The sequence below is a fragment of the Perna viridis genome, chromosome 1 (genome assembly GCF_037379345.1).
Source record: "Perna viridis isolate PV_CMFRI_1.1 ecotype Kerala chromosome 1, ASM3737934v1, whole genome shotgun sequence".
NCBI classification, from domain to species: Eukaryota; Metazoa; Mollusca; class Bivalvia; order Mytilida; family Mytilidae; genus Perna; species Perna viridis.
Genome location: NC_142445.1, coordinates 43,385,054 through 43,402,681, shown reverse-complemented (window position 1 = coordinate 43,402,681; position 17,628 = coordinate 43,385,054). Strand labels below are relative to the sequence as shown.

At 31.2% G+C, this 17,628-nt stretch overlaps 1 protein-coding gene across 1 annotated transcript in view; it reads right to left on the bottom strand.

The window, feature by feature from the left end:
* Positions 1-17,628, bottom strand: part of LOC148628878 (mediator of RNA polymerase II transcription subunit 23-like) — a 31,566-nt gene that overhangs the window by 2,540 nt on the left and 11,398 nt on the right. The window contains exons 12-33 of the mRNA XM_088596190.1: positions 16,385-16,587; positions 15,607-15,680; positions 14,562-14,730; positions 14,152-14,294; positions 13,236-13,410; positions 12,714-12,883; positions 12,055-12,252; positions 11,319-11,385; positions 11,056-11,109; positions 10,127-10,238; positions 9,562-9,633; positions 8,704-8,814; positions 6,744-6,803; positions 6,137-6,244; positions 5,533-5,632; positions 5,265-5,363; positions 4,760-4,891; positions 4,086-4,245; positions 3,184-3,256; positions 2,697-2,905; positions 1,921-2,041; positions 438-523 (exon numbers count right to left, since the gene is read on the bottom strand). Of these exons, the coding sequence (XP_088452316.1) occupies positions 438-523; positions 1,921-2,041; positions 2,697-2,905; positions 3,184-3,256; positions 4,086-4,245; positions 4,760-4,891; positions 5,265-5,363; positions 5,533-5,632; positions 6,137-6,244; positions 6,744-6,803; positions 8,704-8,814; positions 9,562-9,633; positions 10,127-10,238; positions 11,056-11,109; positions 11,319-11,385; positions 12,055-12,252; positions 12,714-12,883; positions 13,236-13,410; positions 14,152-14,294; positions 14,562-14,730; positions 15,607-15,680; positions 16,385-16,587 (2,696 nt within the window). The remainder of the gene's footprint in view (positions 1-437; positions 524-1,920; positions 2,042-2,696; positions 2,906-3,183; positions 3,257-4,085; positions 4,246-4,759; positions 4,892-5,264; positions 5,364-5,532; positions 5,633-6,136; positions 6,245-6,743; positions 6,804-8,703; positions 8,815-9,561; positions 9,634-10,126; positions 10,239-11,055; positions 11,110-11,318; positions 11,386-12,054; positions 12,253-12,713; positions 12,884-13,235; positions 13,411-14,151; positions 14,295-14,561; positions 14,731-15,606; positions 15,681-16,384; positions 16,588-17,628) is intronic.

Sequence of the window (17,628 nt, the reverse complement as noted above, 5' to 3'; positions counted from 1 at the left end):
ATGCATTCATATATAATTGTTTTAACAGTGAAGTGGATCTTACTTTGTATCAAACCAACACTGTAGGGCAGATTTTGAACATGCTAGCTCATAAATGCAACAACCCACCCTAAAGACATATTACCTAACAAAAAAAATTCCCTTGTTTATTAATTACTTTGTGTACTTATTTGACCTTGAGAGGAGTTCTAAATGGACGAATAATCTATTCAGGGGATGTTCTGTTCTCCATTAGAACACACAATTTACAGATTACAGATTGCAGTACAAATTAATCAAGCCTAAACCTCAAGATCTATTTTTTGTCTCATTTAATGAAATTTATCTATTATGGTTTGAAATTATGAAATACTCTTATTTTCTTTCAAGTAAAACTGGAACATTTTATACTCTTTTGATAAAACAAACTATCTCTCATAGTGATAATAAAAGGATACAGAAAATCTGATATGGGATCAACATACTTCAGATGTTCCGAGTGTCTGTCAACATTTACTAACATCTCATAAAACTCTATCACAATCTGAAACATCAAATAATACAATATACATGTATTATGCAGTTATTTATTTTTTTTTTTACAACTAATATGATTTTAGGCTTTGCCTATCAGGGAAAGAGCTACTTTTACTCCAATAACATTTGACTTGGTTGATAATGTATCACAATGTTGTTATATCACTGATGTCTTGCATTGACCAACAGGAATGTGCAAGACTTCTTGTAACACATGCTGTGTTTCTGCATTAAAAATTCAGATAATTAGTTCCTAACTGCATGTATTATTTTAGGAACATGTCACTTTAAACAGAACAATTTTTGCCATTTATATACATACAAAGGACATCACTAATGCTCATTCCCTTTCATATTTGTTATCTTCCTCTCCTACTTAGTCAAACCTTACATCTACTGGATTATCCTGAGCATCCTTCTGTTTTCTGATTTGATGAATCAAATGAATAAATATAGATTCTTTTTCCTATATAAGTGGTTTTAAATTTTTCTCCACTTGAGATAGTAAAATTAAGTTTTTAAAACTCATGAGTTCAGCAATCATGTTAAAATATTAATTTTACCATAGAGAGTGGAAAAATAACATAAATCAAGAATACGCTGAAGGAGAATTGGTTTCTCCAATGAAATCTTTTAAAGAACATTTGAAAATGTAAAATGGTGGGAAAGCTCTTTGCAGAAATTTAATCACCGACCAGTGGCCGCCAAAAAGACATGTATTTTCAATCACTGGGTTAGAACGGTAGAAATACCAATTACAAGTTAAACTCAAATCTATTCTTTTCAATTAACTCATTTTTCTATTAATTAGCAGTTTGTATAAATATTAAACAGTAGTTTATTCATGCATGTCATACACCCACAAATTATTAGGGAATGACTGTTATATTTTTTTCTGTCTGAAGAAATAACCTCAATCATGTGGTGCACACTAAATAAGCTGCATAGCAGTGAGGTTATTTCAAATAGATTGAAAAAATATAACAGTCATTCCTTATAATTTAATTTTATAATCAAAATTCGACAAGTACATTATTGAAAAATGTTGATGTCACATTCATATACAGAATTTAGTCTATGAGATGATAAACAAAATTTTTTATCCAATCAGAAAGTATGTTACTTCTGACATTAAATTATTCAAAAGAAGTTACAAACCACATAAACAGTCGTAGTTTTCATTCAGTTTTTGCATTTTTTAATATAAAAAAACATACATATGGTACATGAAATTGGCTGTTATTGTTGTTGATTTGATTCATTTTAATAAGTGATGAATGTACATTTTTTTCATGGTATGCAAAAAAGACTATAGTTATGTAAAATATGGTATATGCAGATTGGAAAAGCATTGTTTGTTTGTTGGGTTCTGAGAGAAAGGCACCTAGCTCTTATGCTACAAACCTCCATTAAACACTTGGTTTTCTCAGAGTGTAACCTCTGTAAAAATGGTCCAAACAGATGACATATGAATAAAAACTGTTCCTCTGTCTTCACACAAGGTTTTAATTTCTCCTTTAAAAACCTATAAGGAATGTTAGAAAATACAATAAATGAACCAATTGATGAACTTCAGTCATTGATATAAACAAATACAAAAGTTTGAATTTGTATTGAACATAACAAACTAGCATAAGCTCTGAAGAGCTTTTAACCACATGTTACATAAAACAGAGGATATATTCAATAACATGAACACTACAACAGTTGTGAACTTAATTCAAGAAAGTGTTCAAGCAGATTTTATAAAACACAATGAATAAATGGGACAGAATGCTACAAGAAAGGCTTTCTGAACAGCAAGTACTGAGAGCATACTTGGTGAGTGTTGAACCTAAACACATTTGGCCATTAATCAAGGGCCTTCACACTAAACATGCCTTCTACCCTATAACTACAGTAACAGATATTCTTGAAGTTTAAAATTCTAAGAAAACTTATGCCGTATCAACTTTATTGTGAATGTAAACTTCAATATATTTTATTAATTGCAACCATGAAAAAAAAAACCAATTACACCGTGAATCAAGCAAAACCATTTAAATATCTTGATGTGCATGAATGTGTTTGCAATTTAAAAGTCCATCTGCACACAAATACAAAATACTTGTAAATGTAGACAAATATGCAAGAATGCAAGACACTGTGTGATACCCAGATCACTGTATTCACACACTTACTGAGGAAGTTGTGAGAGTTGACCAATACCAGCATGATGCCATACAGCATGTGTGATAGCCACTACATAACTACTGTACTGTTCTGCCACTTGTCCATGGCTTACTGTAAAGTTAAAAATCTGGAAAGGCTGACAGCCACCAGGGATTGTCATTGTTTTGGTATTGATAACTTCATATATCTTGTTGTTTAAGGCATGCCAGTAGGTGTCCTGTTCAGAAAAATACAATGAGACATGAAATATATAGACTTTTGCATTATTATGAGTGCTATATTAAGTTTGGAGTTTACAAATACATCATTAGTTGTGCTGTAAAATTGAAATCAAACTCAATAAAATTGAAAAATAATGTGATTATTGAGAGAAAAGTTTTGTTTCATAATTTCCAAATAGTTACATATTGAAATAACTTAGAAGCGATACCAAAAAGAAACTAGATGAGAAAAAAAATTATTTTTCTTATATATTAGCTGAGTACATAATCTTACAGGAAGTGCAGTCATAACAAGTCCAACAGCATTCATCCATGACACAACCCTGTTTCTTGGCAAGTTAGAACAACTACAATGAACAAAGTGAAAAGGTGATACATTTTCTATACCCTGAAAAATACTTAACCAATTACATGTAGCTATGTACTAATGATAAATACATAAAGAAAAGAATTTAAAAATAAATCATGTTAGCTATATGTACTTCAAGTACCATTCCATATAAATTAACAATTGAGTGTCACATGATAGGAAATAATTCCCTATCATTGTGAGTTTTCGTATTTATTTTAACCATTCCTTTCCAGATATTTGAAGTTTTCTGATATTGGTACCTTTCCTCAGAGGTTTTTTTTTTTACTTAAAATGCACTATGAGTAGGAGAGATAACTCGTATCAATAATTTGTGAACATTTTTAGCAAAATGTTTTTGTTGTAGAGGGAAAGCTTTTGAAAAACTCATTAATTTTTGCATTTTTTTCCTAGATTTGTTATACAAAATACCACCCTCTTTAGACTTATACATTTCTGCTCTTTTGAGATATTTTTACAAGGAAAGCACTAGAACTCTATGTTATGAAGGGAGATAATTCTTACATATTAACAAAGAAAGCACTATACATTAAATTGGTTATATAACATTAACAAAGTGGTATAAATTATCAAATATATTTGTTTGCTATTATTTTAATCCTTTTATATGAACCTTTGAATAAGCACAATAAATTGTAATTTGTATATATTTGTTTGATTTTTATACGGAACAGTAATAAGTTAAGAAATATAAACCAAATCAGAGTTGAAAGAATTTACACATCTACCATTAATGTTAACAATATACTCAAGGACAATTCTTGAAATTAAAATAAGATGCAGCCAAATAATGAAGGCTGGCTAACCTCTTGAGTACAACATCAAGCAGGCATCTTCCAACCTTCTCCCCAGGGACTGGCAATGCCATCATCTCAACACAGGTAACATATAGGGCATGTGCTGCAGGACTTGGGAACTCATTAAATCTCCAGTCACATGTAGGGAATGGAGAGTTTCCATTGATGGCTAGTGTGTGTTATGGAAAAAAAATAACTAATGACCTACCACACAAAAAAACATCAAGCTTAATTTAAAACAAAGAATTAATTCATCAGCTGCCCTGAGCATATTAATAAGTTGACTCCCCTATACTCACATGGAGTTCATCTTCGTCAACAATTTTCAAAATTTCTTTTCCTCTGGCACTACTGGCCAAATTAGAAAGCACCTTTGTATGAATGTTAATTTGGGTATTCTGCCTAGAATTACTGTAGGGATTTTTGATCAGTTGAAAAACATTTTGCTAATGGGAGCCAAGATTCAATCTAAGTGAATTGGGAGATAACTGCATTATATTTGAAAATTTGGAGCCAAATAATTGCAACAAAATTTGGACAAACATATCGACAGAATGATGGATGGACAAGGTGATTCCAATATACCACAGTAGAGTGGGGATATAATACTGGTGAGTTTTAGTTTGTATCACAGTCATTAATTTGTTTTGCATGAGATGGATTTTACAGAGTTAAAAGGATACTGTCAACCAATCTACAGATAAGTCTGGTGTAGTAATCCAGGTCTGGATCCCATTCTAGATTGTCACTCTTTATAAACTGTTGATAGTCCTCGGACAGGAACCAACTAGCTGGTCTGATATCCTGGTATGCACCTTAAATAGTCAATCATTTCATTTGTCTTTTTTTTTATTTCTTATCCAATACAGTTACATTTATAGCCTAGATGATGTATTTACAGAAAAACTATGACAATACAATATAAATACAAATACAAAAATGTATTCCTATCATATAACATTATGTTACTAGTGGGGTTTGTGATGCTTGTTTCTTGTGTACTTTTTAGTGTCTTTGCATTGAGTGACTCATTTTGTTTTGCCCACAGAATTCCCCTCATTTAAAAAAAAACCACTCATAACTGTGGACAAATATAATCACTACTATTCTTTTATAGTTGTAATAACACCTTGATATTTTTGTTCAAAATGTAAAAAAAAAACACTTAAACTACAGCACTAAACTTACTCATTATAGAATACACAAGCCTTCTTTTGAGCCCAGCTCTTTGAGACAGAATTTTGTGGTAGTAATGAAGAGTATTATACACATAGGTAATGGGATGATCTGAAATGTAATGTAATGTAACATAAAACAAAAGTTGAATTAAGAATGGCTTCATATTTAAAAAAAAAAAGGCAATGGATAAATGTAGTCGTTGATTTACAATTCATAGTAAAATATCTTATAAGTCACTATAATAAAAGAGTGTCTAATAAATCATTAGACTACTAACCATGGAATTTATACAGCATGCCAAGACTTTCTAATATCTTCTCTGCCAGATTAGATAAAGATGGCTGTTCTATAATTCTGTGTAGAAGGATATCAAGCACCTGTTCGAAGGGGAGGATACAATTAAAAAATAATTAAGTTCAAACTAAGGTCTATTGTAGCTGTCAAAACTTATCTTCTCGGCAAACCATCAAAAATTGTCTTTATCAAAAGAGTTTTACAGCATCTTTAACTTTACAGAGTATCCAAATTCTAAAGCATTCTTTTTTTTTTAAATATGATTGCTACTGTAAGGAAATAATCATTTTCCCAAAAATAAAAGATTTTAAGTTCATATATACTAAAACTCTATCTAACAACCACAATTATCACCCAACAACATTTGATTGAGATCTCAAAACATGTGACATAAACATTGTTCCAGAAGGATAAATAGAAATGGACCATTACTATTCCAGTTACCATTGTGTGTGAAGATAATTTTATAAGAGGACTTTAAAGTTTTGCAGGCTAAAATGAGTATAATTCTTTTCAAAAGCTTAAAATTTGCTAATACTCCAGTGTTTAAATAGACAGATATAATTTTGAAGTTGTAATGGACTTACAGGAATGAACCTCAGACAAACATTTCCAAAGTATACAGGTAGATAGGAATGCTGGATAGGGTTGTTCAGGTCCTGTATACCTTCATAATAAAACTTCTCTGGGTATTTCTACAAAATTACAAAGCATATTTTAAATACTATATATATGCTATCTCAGTTTGTAATGTGAATTACTTATTATTTTGTACTATCTTTACTTTACTCTTCACCAAAGGTCCATCGAAACTCGGGCTGCAAAATTGCAATGGAATTCAGTTGCTCTGTCAGAAGGATTCCAAACCTTTCTTTGCTCATCATTGAGTCCAATCACCTAACAAGACTATATACAAATATCCCACTTTCATAAACTGAGTGATACTTCCTGGTAAATAAATCTAGCGCATGGACATTTGCAAATGATTTAACTGTTTAACATATTTGATAGGAAAATCTCTTATAGTATCGGGTAAGACAATAGAAGATGTGCCACAAAATACAGATACAGACATACCAAGCAGTGTATGTAGAAGCCTAATAGGTTGTTACCACATAAAAATATACATATATGCAAAATATTTTTTTGAATGAATGAAGACATTTCTTTCATATACAATGAAGTAATACCAACCCTATGGAATGACATGTGCTTCTCATGCCAATTACTCTGTAACCAATGTTCTGGGGAATTCTACAAACAGGCAATAAAAAGATTACATCTAACGACAATATACACAGATAAATGGAGAGTTATTTAAAAACAAGAAAAATTCCAGATTTGCAGCAATTCATGATGCTGAGGTTCATATGGCAATATGCATGTAAGAACTGGTTGGTTTCTCAAAATTCATCTGGATAGAATTGAAGCTGATGTCCATTTTACAGTGACTTTCCTACAACCATGACACTCTTTTGTTACCAATCTGCTGAACAATACAAAGGATTGACAAAGCTATTGGGACATTTAAACTGACCAGTTGCTATTGTAAGAGTTGATGAATAGGTAGCCACTCACCCATGAAAATTTACCTGGTCAGGTGTAAGGCAGCCAATACTGGCTATGTTTCACATCATATGGAATTTTCTCAGCTTGTGAATATTACTCACAATGTGTTTTGAGGGAATTTAATGTGTTTTTTTACATAATTGGTAATTTATTTTTTTGTACTTGCTAACACAAGAAAAGTACTAATGTAGAAAATTACTGGTTGTGAATATTGTTTAAATTTTTTCAAGAAAAAAAAAGCTTTAAACCCACAGATCCCCAAGTGGATAGCAAATATGAAATGGCAAATTAAAGTAAAATGGTAACACTTTCATGGAATGAACAATAACTTCAGGTTACAATGTTAAGCTACTATTTATTTGAATTGTCCCATCTCAAAGCTGAATCTATTGAATACTGGTTTTTTAAATATATGCACAGAAATATACTTCTTCAAAGTATCAACATTTACATTAGTTTGGATTCTTATAAATTTCTTATACACAGGCAAATATTTTTCACGTGAAATTCATGTTAATCAAGCTTAAATCTTAAATTTCATCGAAAATCATTGCACTTATAATCCCAAATTATAATTTCTATCAAACTCAATGCATTAAATCCCAAACTATAACACATAAAAATTATTATTAACATGATATTTAATCCCAAACTAGGAAAACCAGTGCAGTTAATCCGGAACATCATAATTCCAATGGAAATCCTTCACAATTAATAAAGCACTTAATTCACTTTTAAGCTTACTCATACTCAAAATTGAATACAATAAAAAATAAAAACTCACAGCTATTTAAAAAATTGTAACTCACGTGAACCTCAAACTGTTTCCATTTTGTATAACACTTGTTCCTAAACTATAGTATGAATCACATACTTTCCACTAAACGGGCACCTTGGTAGGCCTATTCCAGTTTTATGAAGGAGGGAATAAATATTAATTGAGTTCTCATTTTTATAATAAGACTTCTGTGCAATGTAGTTATGATAAAATAAATACTTTTATATAATATTCTAAATCATGGTTTTCAACCTTGTCAACAAAATACAAAACAAAATATAATATATTAAATTTGAACTCCCCTCACTAATGAAAAAATCGTCTGAATATAGCTGAAATATTGCTGCTCGGGCATTAAACCCCAACAATAATAAACTAATGAAAAATAGAATAGCCCAGGTATCTGCTTCAGATTTAAATAACTAGGAGCTGGCTGTGAAAAGATTCATAGGTGAGTATTCATCATCTCTTTCAATAGCAACTGGTCAGTTTAAATGTCCCAATAGCTTTGTCAATCCTTTGTATTGTTCAGCAGATTGGTAACAAAAGAGTGTCATGGTTGTAGGAAAGTCACTGTAATTTTTTTGGGCTACCAACCTATCCATATAGTACTTTTTGAAAGCAGTTTTTTATGCTGGAGTATTCATGTGGAAGAAAAAAGAAAATCATAACTATCTAATTCATGTCGTCACATTCTAAATGAAATTGAGGTGGTCTATATAAGGTTATATGGACCAGATCTTATAATTAAGGAAGTAAACAAATACAAATCTTAAGATTGTAATATTTTACAATAGTGTAACATACTTCTCTGACAAAATCCAGTGCTCTGGTTTTGAATTCTACTGGTTTTAGCAATAACATGTGAGTGATCAGGTAACACAGTCTGGCTTCATTTTCATCAAAGTTTCTTAAGGCCTAGAAATATAAGTTTAAAAGTATTTACATAATGTATAACCATTTCAAATTATAAAACTTTGAAAATCATGAAAATTAAAATAAAAAAAAAATATTTCCATGGTGAAAATGTTCATGTTACATTATTGCTTACGTCTTTTGAATAACTATTTAAAAATTAAAATGATATTCTTACAGAGCCATTAAGAACTGATTACAAATGACAGTAGATGCTCACTCACTAGAAACAGTACTAATCGGTCTATAGTCACAATGATTACTCACCAGACACAGTACTAATCTGTCTATAATCACAATGATCAATTACCAGACACAGTACTAGTCTAGTCTATAGTTACAATATTTACCAACAAGACACAGTACTAATCTGTCTATATAGTGACAATGATCACTCGCCAGGCTCAGTACTAGTCTTGTCTACAGTTACAATGACTACTCACAAGACACAGTACTAGTCTAATCTATAGTTACAATGATCAATCACCAGACACAGTACTAGTCTGTCTATAGTCACAATGATCAATCACCAGACACAGTACTAGTCTAGTCTATAAATACAATGTTTACCCACCAGACACAGTACTAATCTGTCTATATAGCAACAATGATCACTCACCAGACTCAGTACTAGTATTGTCTATAGTTACAATGATTACTCACCAGACACAGTACTAGTCTAGTCTATAGTTACAATGTTTACTCACCAGACACAGTACTAATCTGTCTATAGTTACAATGTTTACTCACCAGACACAGTACTAATCTGTCTATAGTTACAATGTTGTATTTCCACACCATGTCATTCAATGTATCAATGTACTGGAATATAAATCATTTATAACACATCAATAAGATTAAAATATGCATGGTCTTCATAGGGTATAATCTAGGATTCAGTGATAATTCATCAAAAAGATATAAGTACACATGGTCTTCACAGGGCTAAATCTAGGATTCAGTGAATGAAACAATTGACTTCTCCCTTCCAGGAGTGGTAGGGAGAAGTAATACAAAGGGTGACTTAAGTCAGATTCAGATCTTCACAAAAAGCTAAAAAAAACAACCATTTCCTGTCTTAAAAAATAAGGTACAATCTTACCTGGCTGATAACTATATTTAATGTTGCTGTCCATGAACTTTTATAATGGTTTTGTTTTCAATAGGATAGACTAGTATTTCAAATTATAAAACTACAAAAAAATAATCATCATTATACATGTTAAAACCAAATCTCTACACATATTCAAACTTCATAACTTTTCTTTATATATTTTTTTAATATTTTTATCATAGTAATTAAACATTCACAAACCTTATTGATGTTTTGACCGCTGACACCTGACAGATTTAACTCGTACACCATATAATCAGCAAAAGTCCGGAGATGTGAAGATAAAGCTCTTGGCCCTAATCTGTCTAGTACTCTATAAAAACAGAAATAAATCTGTTAGTTATATTAATATAAAAAAAAACTTTGAGTGCAAATATAAATTAATGAAGAAATGAATGCCATAGTTCCTTTTTTATACATCAAAAAGCAAAATATGTGTATCCAGTGTATGTCTTTTGTATTGAAAATAACTGCCAGTCAAGCTTATTATTCTATCTAAATTTAGTTCTCATGAACTCTTTATCATTAGCAATTTTTTGTACAATTGAAATTAGTTACTAAAACAAACATGTTTTTTTATATATTGCAACACATCTGTCATATGGTTATCACAAACATGAAAAACAAAATTTTGGGACTACTGTGAAAGGACTTTAAATTCATGGATACCAATTTTTGTGGGTTAGGGATGAAACATAAGTTTGTGGATTCTTGAATTTGTGGTTTTGAGGTTATCAGTATACACACCAAAGGGATTCTACTTTTGGTTGGGAACCAAATTTCGTGGTTTGGCCTACCCATGAAAACCACAAAAATTGGTACCCTTCCAAAAATAGTACTTTCACAGTAACAAACTAATTCATGAAAAACATGTAACAAATAATATGTATTATAACATGTAATATAATATGGAATTCACATGTTTTTCATAAACCTTAAAACATGTAAATAAAAGAGCATGGTTTTCATTTGATTTTGGAAAACATATCTTTTCATGCACTGTTATTTATACATAATCAAATATTTCCATATTGGTCCTGAATATATATTTCCATACATTTTTAAAACATCTGTAAATGTACAAAAATGTAAGTTACATTTTTCCTGTGTAAATAAATATTAATACATACTTGTAAGCTGTAGGAGGAAGACTGTGTTCTTCAAGCATATTCTTCCATATAATGCTACAAAAATAAAATGTTTCCCTGATACAAAATTGAGCCTACACTATTCAGAGATCTTTACATATTGATAAAGAATAGCTGCTTAATTACTTTTCTTCATTTATAACGAACATAAATAATCAACCACATTCAACATCTAATTTTAAAAACTACCAAAAAAAACCCATTTCATTTCCTTTTCAGCTGCTCAAAGATACAAGGATAGTTACCACAAAAATAATGGGGAAGTCCCTTGCATGGAAAAATGAGCAATAATGTCCTCTTCATTTGCCATACCTAAAATAGAAAACAAAATATGCTAAGTAACCCATAGAATTAAGTGTTAAGCTCAAAATAGATCCAAACATTCCTTGTTTATAGGCAGAAAAGAAGGCAAAAGACTTCAACACTAGTGACTAGCTCTTACATTAAGTCTAGGTATCTTTATGATAGACTGCCCTTAAAGGAGGGAAATATTAATGAAGGGAATGAAGATTCTAGTGGAAATCAAGAGAATATATTCCAAGAATACAGAATATACAACAAAAATAGACAAACACAACAAAGAACATGAAATAACCAAAATAAAACATACAAAGAAAAAAAAGTAAATAAGCAACCTGGACTCTACTGAAAATAGGAGCATTGACCAGGTGCACTGGTAGGGTAAACCTCCTCTGTTTTTAAAAAAAAACATCTGTCAAGCTGCTCATAAAATGTCACGTCAAGGGTATATCAAAGAGGAAAGAAAAACTATGACACATTGAACAAATTGGTTCTCATGGTGCAAATGGATACACCATAATATTCCATGAGTTCATGATGACAACCGAAAAACCTTTGTAGTGATGACTTTAATCCTGTAACAATACAACAATCCAGTATATTTATTTTTAGTCTCCCACCTTTACTTTCATTAGACCAGTCTACATACTGTAGTAATAAAAAAATGCAGTGTTAACTTACTTTTCCATTTTCTATACTCAGTGTCAACATTTCTCTTAAGCATCTGTTTATCTTCTTTCTGAACAACAGTCTGTTGGAAATATTCCCTCAATGTCTGTGGGAAACAGTTCAGTGTATTCTCAGGCCAGCTGTGTGGTGTGTTCTGTATAATCTGATTCAATATCTCTCTAAACCAGTTAGCTGAGAATGATTCTGGACCTACAAAAGTACAGCATATCATTTACGTTAATGTAAAACAAAATTGACCACAGATTTTTTGAAATATTTTTTAACAATGACAGATTTTCAAAAGAAATAAAAAGCACCTTTCACAGGTAAACTTTCTACACACATAAACGAAAAAATGCAGAGAGATAGATGATCTTATTCTTACATTTCTGTAAATTTTATACCTTTATTTGTTGTTTTTTTTTTCAGATAAGCTGTAAAACATGGCTGATTGATCGATGTTGCACACCCACAAAAATCATATTTAGTTACATTTAGCCCATCACAACTGAATAAGCCTTATCAAATCAATAGTCTTAAAAAACAAATAACATCAGTATGAAAACCTTGGGACTTTGAGAAATAGTTCGTATTACCAGAAGACATCAGACTACAATATCATATTTGTTTTCATTTGAGTAATTACATTCCCATGACCTTCTCACACTCACCATTAACGTGAACTGCCCTGGCAAGTGTAAGAATCAATGCTCTATTGAGTTCTTCGGATTCTGTAGACAGGAAACCAGGTCGATTCTGTTCTGTAAACATTCTAGAGAGTTGTGGCTGAACTTCAGCATTCCCTAATCCTGATATCAGTCTCAGTGCTGTACTCTCAACACTACAAACCAATGGACAGAATGATGAATATTTGGGTTTTAACATATACCAGACAAATACAGATACTTAACAAGTAAATCAACCAATGTAAGGCAGGATATAGGTAATCTGAACATTTACTATGTTTGCATCTTGAAATACATACAGCTCACAGCACATTGGCATTCTGAAATATTTACTAAAGCTCACAGCACAATGGCATTCTGAAGTATTTACTATAGCTCACAGCATGTTGGCATTCTGAAATATTAACTACAGCTCACAGCATAATGGCATTCTTAAATATTTACTATAACTCATAGCATGGTAAATTTTATTTATAAAATAGATAGCCAATAATTCTCAGTTTTTACCATAGATGGAGTTGGTTTTGATTGGTCTGTGAGAAAGTAGCTAGAGTGTGTAGATGTGCCAGTAACTGGACTCTATAGTGGGGTTGTGTGTGGTGTAGTCTGTAACTAAACATCTCCAGTAAAGTGTGAAGTATGCCCCAAGCATGGCTAGTAAAAACAGTTGGTAATAACTGACCTGAAATAGATTAACTTTACTATATATATGACTTAATAACTAGTAATAAAATACTCCAAGCTTTTCCAATTATTGTACTGTAACCATCTAGCAAAACCTTGACAGACACATAAAAAATACTCACATCCCTCTACTTCTTAGTCAGGAGTATAATAAACAAGAATGTATAAAAATGTATTTATATCAAGCATATCTCTAGTGCATTTAATGTTAAATTCATGGACCACTGATACTTGCCCTATACTAAGTCTACCCTTCATCTGTTTTATTGCAAATTGTGTTTAGTATTTAAAATATTTAACAAAAAGAAGAGTGTACAAATCTACTGAAGTAAATTGAAATTCCTGTAGATATAAGATGGTCCAATATGGAATGAACATTACAGAACAATTTGAACAAGATGTTACATGTTATATTTTTCTACCCCTGCTCAACCAATTCTGTAAAAGTAAGTCAATTGTAAACAGAAAGTAAATAAGCAAGGACCATGGAAAGGTGAGACACAATACAAGTTATCATTATAAAGCAATATACCAAATATCTAATCACTTCCTCCAATAGAAGTTGAGATATCTGTTACAGAAAAGAGTGCAAGTGAATGGATGGACAAGATGATTGCTATATAACCCCCACTCTAGTAAAGAAAATACAGAATAATAAATACAGAGCATGTACTACTTCTAACTATAATAATTACAGTAAAAATTCAAATAAATGATACTATTTGTACATAGAACATACTGATAAAGCCTTTGATTCCAAGAGATTCTATTTCCATATAAACTAAAAGTCGACTGTAAGTCTCAACCAGAGCTGGAGCATGAGCAACACTAGATTTTGCTTTCGCCTGTCTCATAACTCTATGTACAATGCTGTGGATCAAACTGAAAAAATAACAGGTTCATTATATCAACAAGTGTTATTAGATACTTTTCCATTGGTACTTAAATAAACAAGGTTTTGTATCACAACTTCATAAAATGTTACCAAATATATGGGTAATCAATAGCAATATTACTTTGATATAATCCAAAGAAGCAACACAGTTCTCATAAAAAAATATTCTTCTTATCACACAGATTTCTCTAATCTTGTGACAATTTTAATCTCCTTTAAAAAAAGAAACGTTCCTAACCAATGTAAAATCATACCTCATTTTTGCGTGGACTGTGAGTGAATCCAGAAGATTCATGGGTAATGGTTGTGTGGGAGCACATGCTACAATGTTGCCTGGCAACAAAGTTGTATGTTTATTGTCGCCATAGATACTCTCCATTAACTTTCCCATTGGTGGGTTGAAATAGTCATTGTTTGTGCTATCTAGAATATAAATACAAATATTCATAAACCCTAATTATCGCTATTTTGTTTAAAATCCCTTTGATCTTGCTATACAATAATTTTCAATCTCACGCCAGCCGAGTGAGAATAAAAATTATCGCTAGTTTCTATGTCCCTGTGTGACATACAAGCAACAGCGTAGGAATAATTTACAACCCAAATAAATGTATGTTTGTTTACTACGTATGAAATAATGGCTAATTTGTGGCAATATTTTCTAGTCTACAATGGAAAATGATTAAATAGAGTAACTTATTCGATTAAATGAATAAATCCCAAAATTATTGCAAAAATTTTAAACGCGACCGTCATAGTTAACTGATTTTTTTTTTAAATGTGTATCACAGCTGCACAACATACGTGATGTCTTGTAGCACGTCGCTGAAAAATAGTCCCGAAAGAAATTTTGTAGTGCTTATAAAACTTACATATTTAGGTCATGAAAACTGAGAATAAAAAACTAATACCTTACAATTCAGCAAAACTGCGACAAACAGATTATCAAATATTTTTTCAACTCGCGGGAGTTTCTCATGCTCATCAGATAAGCATGAGAAACTCCCTCTCATTGAAAAAATATTAAATAATCTAATATTATCATTTAACCATTAATGAATAGTTATTATATTGCATAATCAAGAGAATAAGATTTTGTTTTTAATAAACTTTGTAGTGTCTGTTTAGTTTTTGAGCACATTATGAATTTATTATTATCCCAAGATTTGCTGAATGTAAGATGCCAAAAAAATATAAAAGACACAACGATACAACCTAATTGGTCAACTAGTTTTGACTCATAGCATATTTCTATGGTACAAATGTCTTTAATCCAATTATTATGAATATCTAACTTACATGCATTACATAGCAAAGCAATTCTAAAATCACTTAATATGAAGTTCTTAGATGCAAGGTTCTGTTCAAAGTATCTGCAAAAAATATGATCAAATATTGGAAAAGTTATTTTGAAGCAAAGATGTTAAATAGGATAATCATGACATCTGAGAACAATATGACAAAAATGGACATTGTAATGTGTAACAATGTAATATGACAAAACAAACATTGTATATATAACATTCTATATGGAATGATGTATGTTTGTATTATATTATTTTTTTCAATAAACATATGCAGTTTTAATAATATTTTCTTGACAAAGTTTATCCTTTCAATGTTTCTGTAAAGCACAGGTTATAGGACTAACAATTTTACCCATAACCTTTACTTATTTAGGACTAGGTAACTTGACCTGTGACCCTTGCTCACTTCCTTTTGGTGTTTCTGTAAAGGTTTTTTGGTGTTTTTGTAAAGTTAACTTGACCTGTAAAAGGTAACTTGATAAATGAACAATACTCACATTTGATGTCACTGTAAGAGTAACTTCACATTTGACCCTTACTTCCAGTTGGTGTTCTAGTAAAGATGACTTGACCTTTGTCCCTTACTTACATCTGATGTTCCTGTGAGAGTAAATTGACTATTGACCCTAACTTACATTTGACATTCCTGTAAGAGTACTTGACTATTGACCCTTACTTACATTTGGTGTTCCTTTAAGAGTAACTTGACCTTTGACTGACTTACATTTGGTGTTCCTGTAAGAATAACTTGACCTTTGACCCTTACTTACTTTTGATGTTCCTGTAAAGCATATGGTACAGGTCTAGGTAACTTGACTTTATCTGTTTGAGCCTTCTTGTTAAGATGTATCCAGATACATGTACTGGCCACTCTATGTGTAGACTGTGCTTTGTTTACATCAGGCATGGGGATCACTTCAGTGTCAGAGTACAGCAAGTCGTACAGTTTCATTACTGGTAGAAAATCTTTCAACTAAAAACAAAGAAACAAAGACAATATATGTTTAATTGATATTGCCTTAAAATTTTTCTTTGAAGATATTTTTTTTCTAAAAGTTTACATTATACTTGTACATCAAGATGCCATTACAACTAGATTAAATAGACCAGTTCCAATTTCAATACAAATCTAGTAAGGCTAGCAAGTAATTTAAATAGCTCTCCAAGTAAAATTCAGACCTACATTATACCATTGTGTCCTACTTCACTACCACGTAACACCTGTGTGTACTATTGGACGCTGTCTTTTAAGTTGGAATAGCAGTCAATTATGATGGTGGATGGCAAATTTAAAGGTCATGTTCATCAACATTGAACTTAACAGACAGTGTCCGAAAGATCACACAGGTGTTCTGTGGTATTAAGTAAGACACATTGGTATAATGTAGGGCAGATTTCTACCTAGAGAGCTATTTAAATTACTTACTAGCCTACCTAAATTTGTATTAAAAATGGAACTGGTCCATTTCAACTAGCTGTAAGAATATTCCAAGAATTCACTAATTTGACTAACTGCAGGACTGAAAAATATCATGACCTTTTTCTCAAAACAATACATATTTACAATAACAAAGTGAGCTAAAACAGCATAGTTGAATGATTATTTGTACGATTTAATGTTAACATTTGTACAAGTAAGTGTTATTAAATGCCTAATAATGATTAAAAAATGCTCTCCTTCTTTGGAGTCAAATTTTAAAATGGAGATTTTGTCAAAAAGAAGGAATGGTAATGGGTTTAATGACATAATCACCTGTAGAATAGAACATGTAAGACTATATTCAACAGCTCCAAAAAGACATTTAAGATGGTTTTACAGTCCTTTCCTTCAAAATTCTCAATGACTAGCCCGAATAATAGAGGACTGTATAGGATTCAACTAGCCCGAAACAAGAAATGTACACATCATTTCACTAGCCCAAATCTTTTTTTACTAGCCCCAGGCTGCGGGCTAGTGGCTAAAAGTGAACACAGATTTCAGTAAATTAAAACAAAACCATAATGAATTACCTAT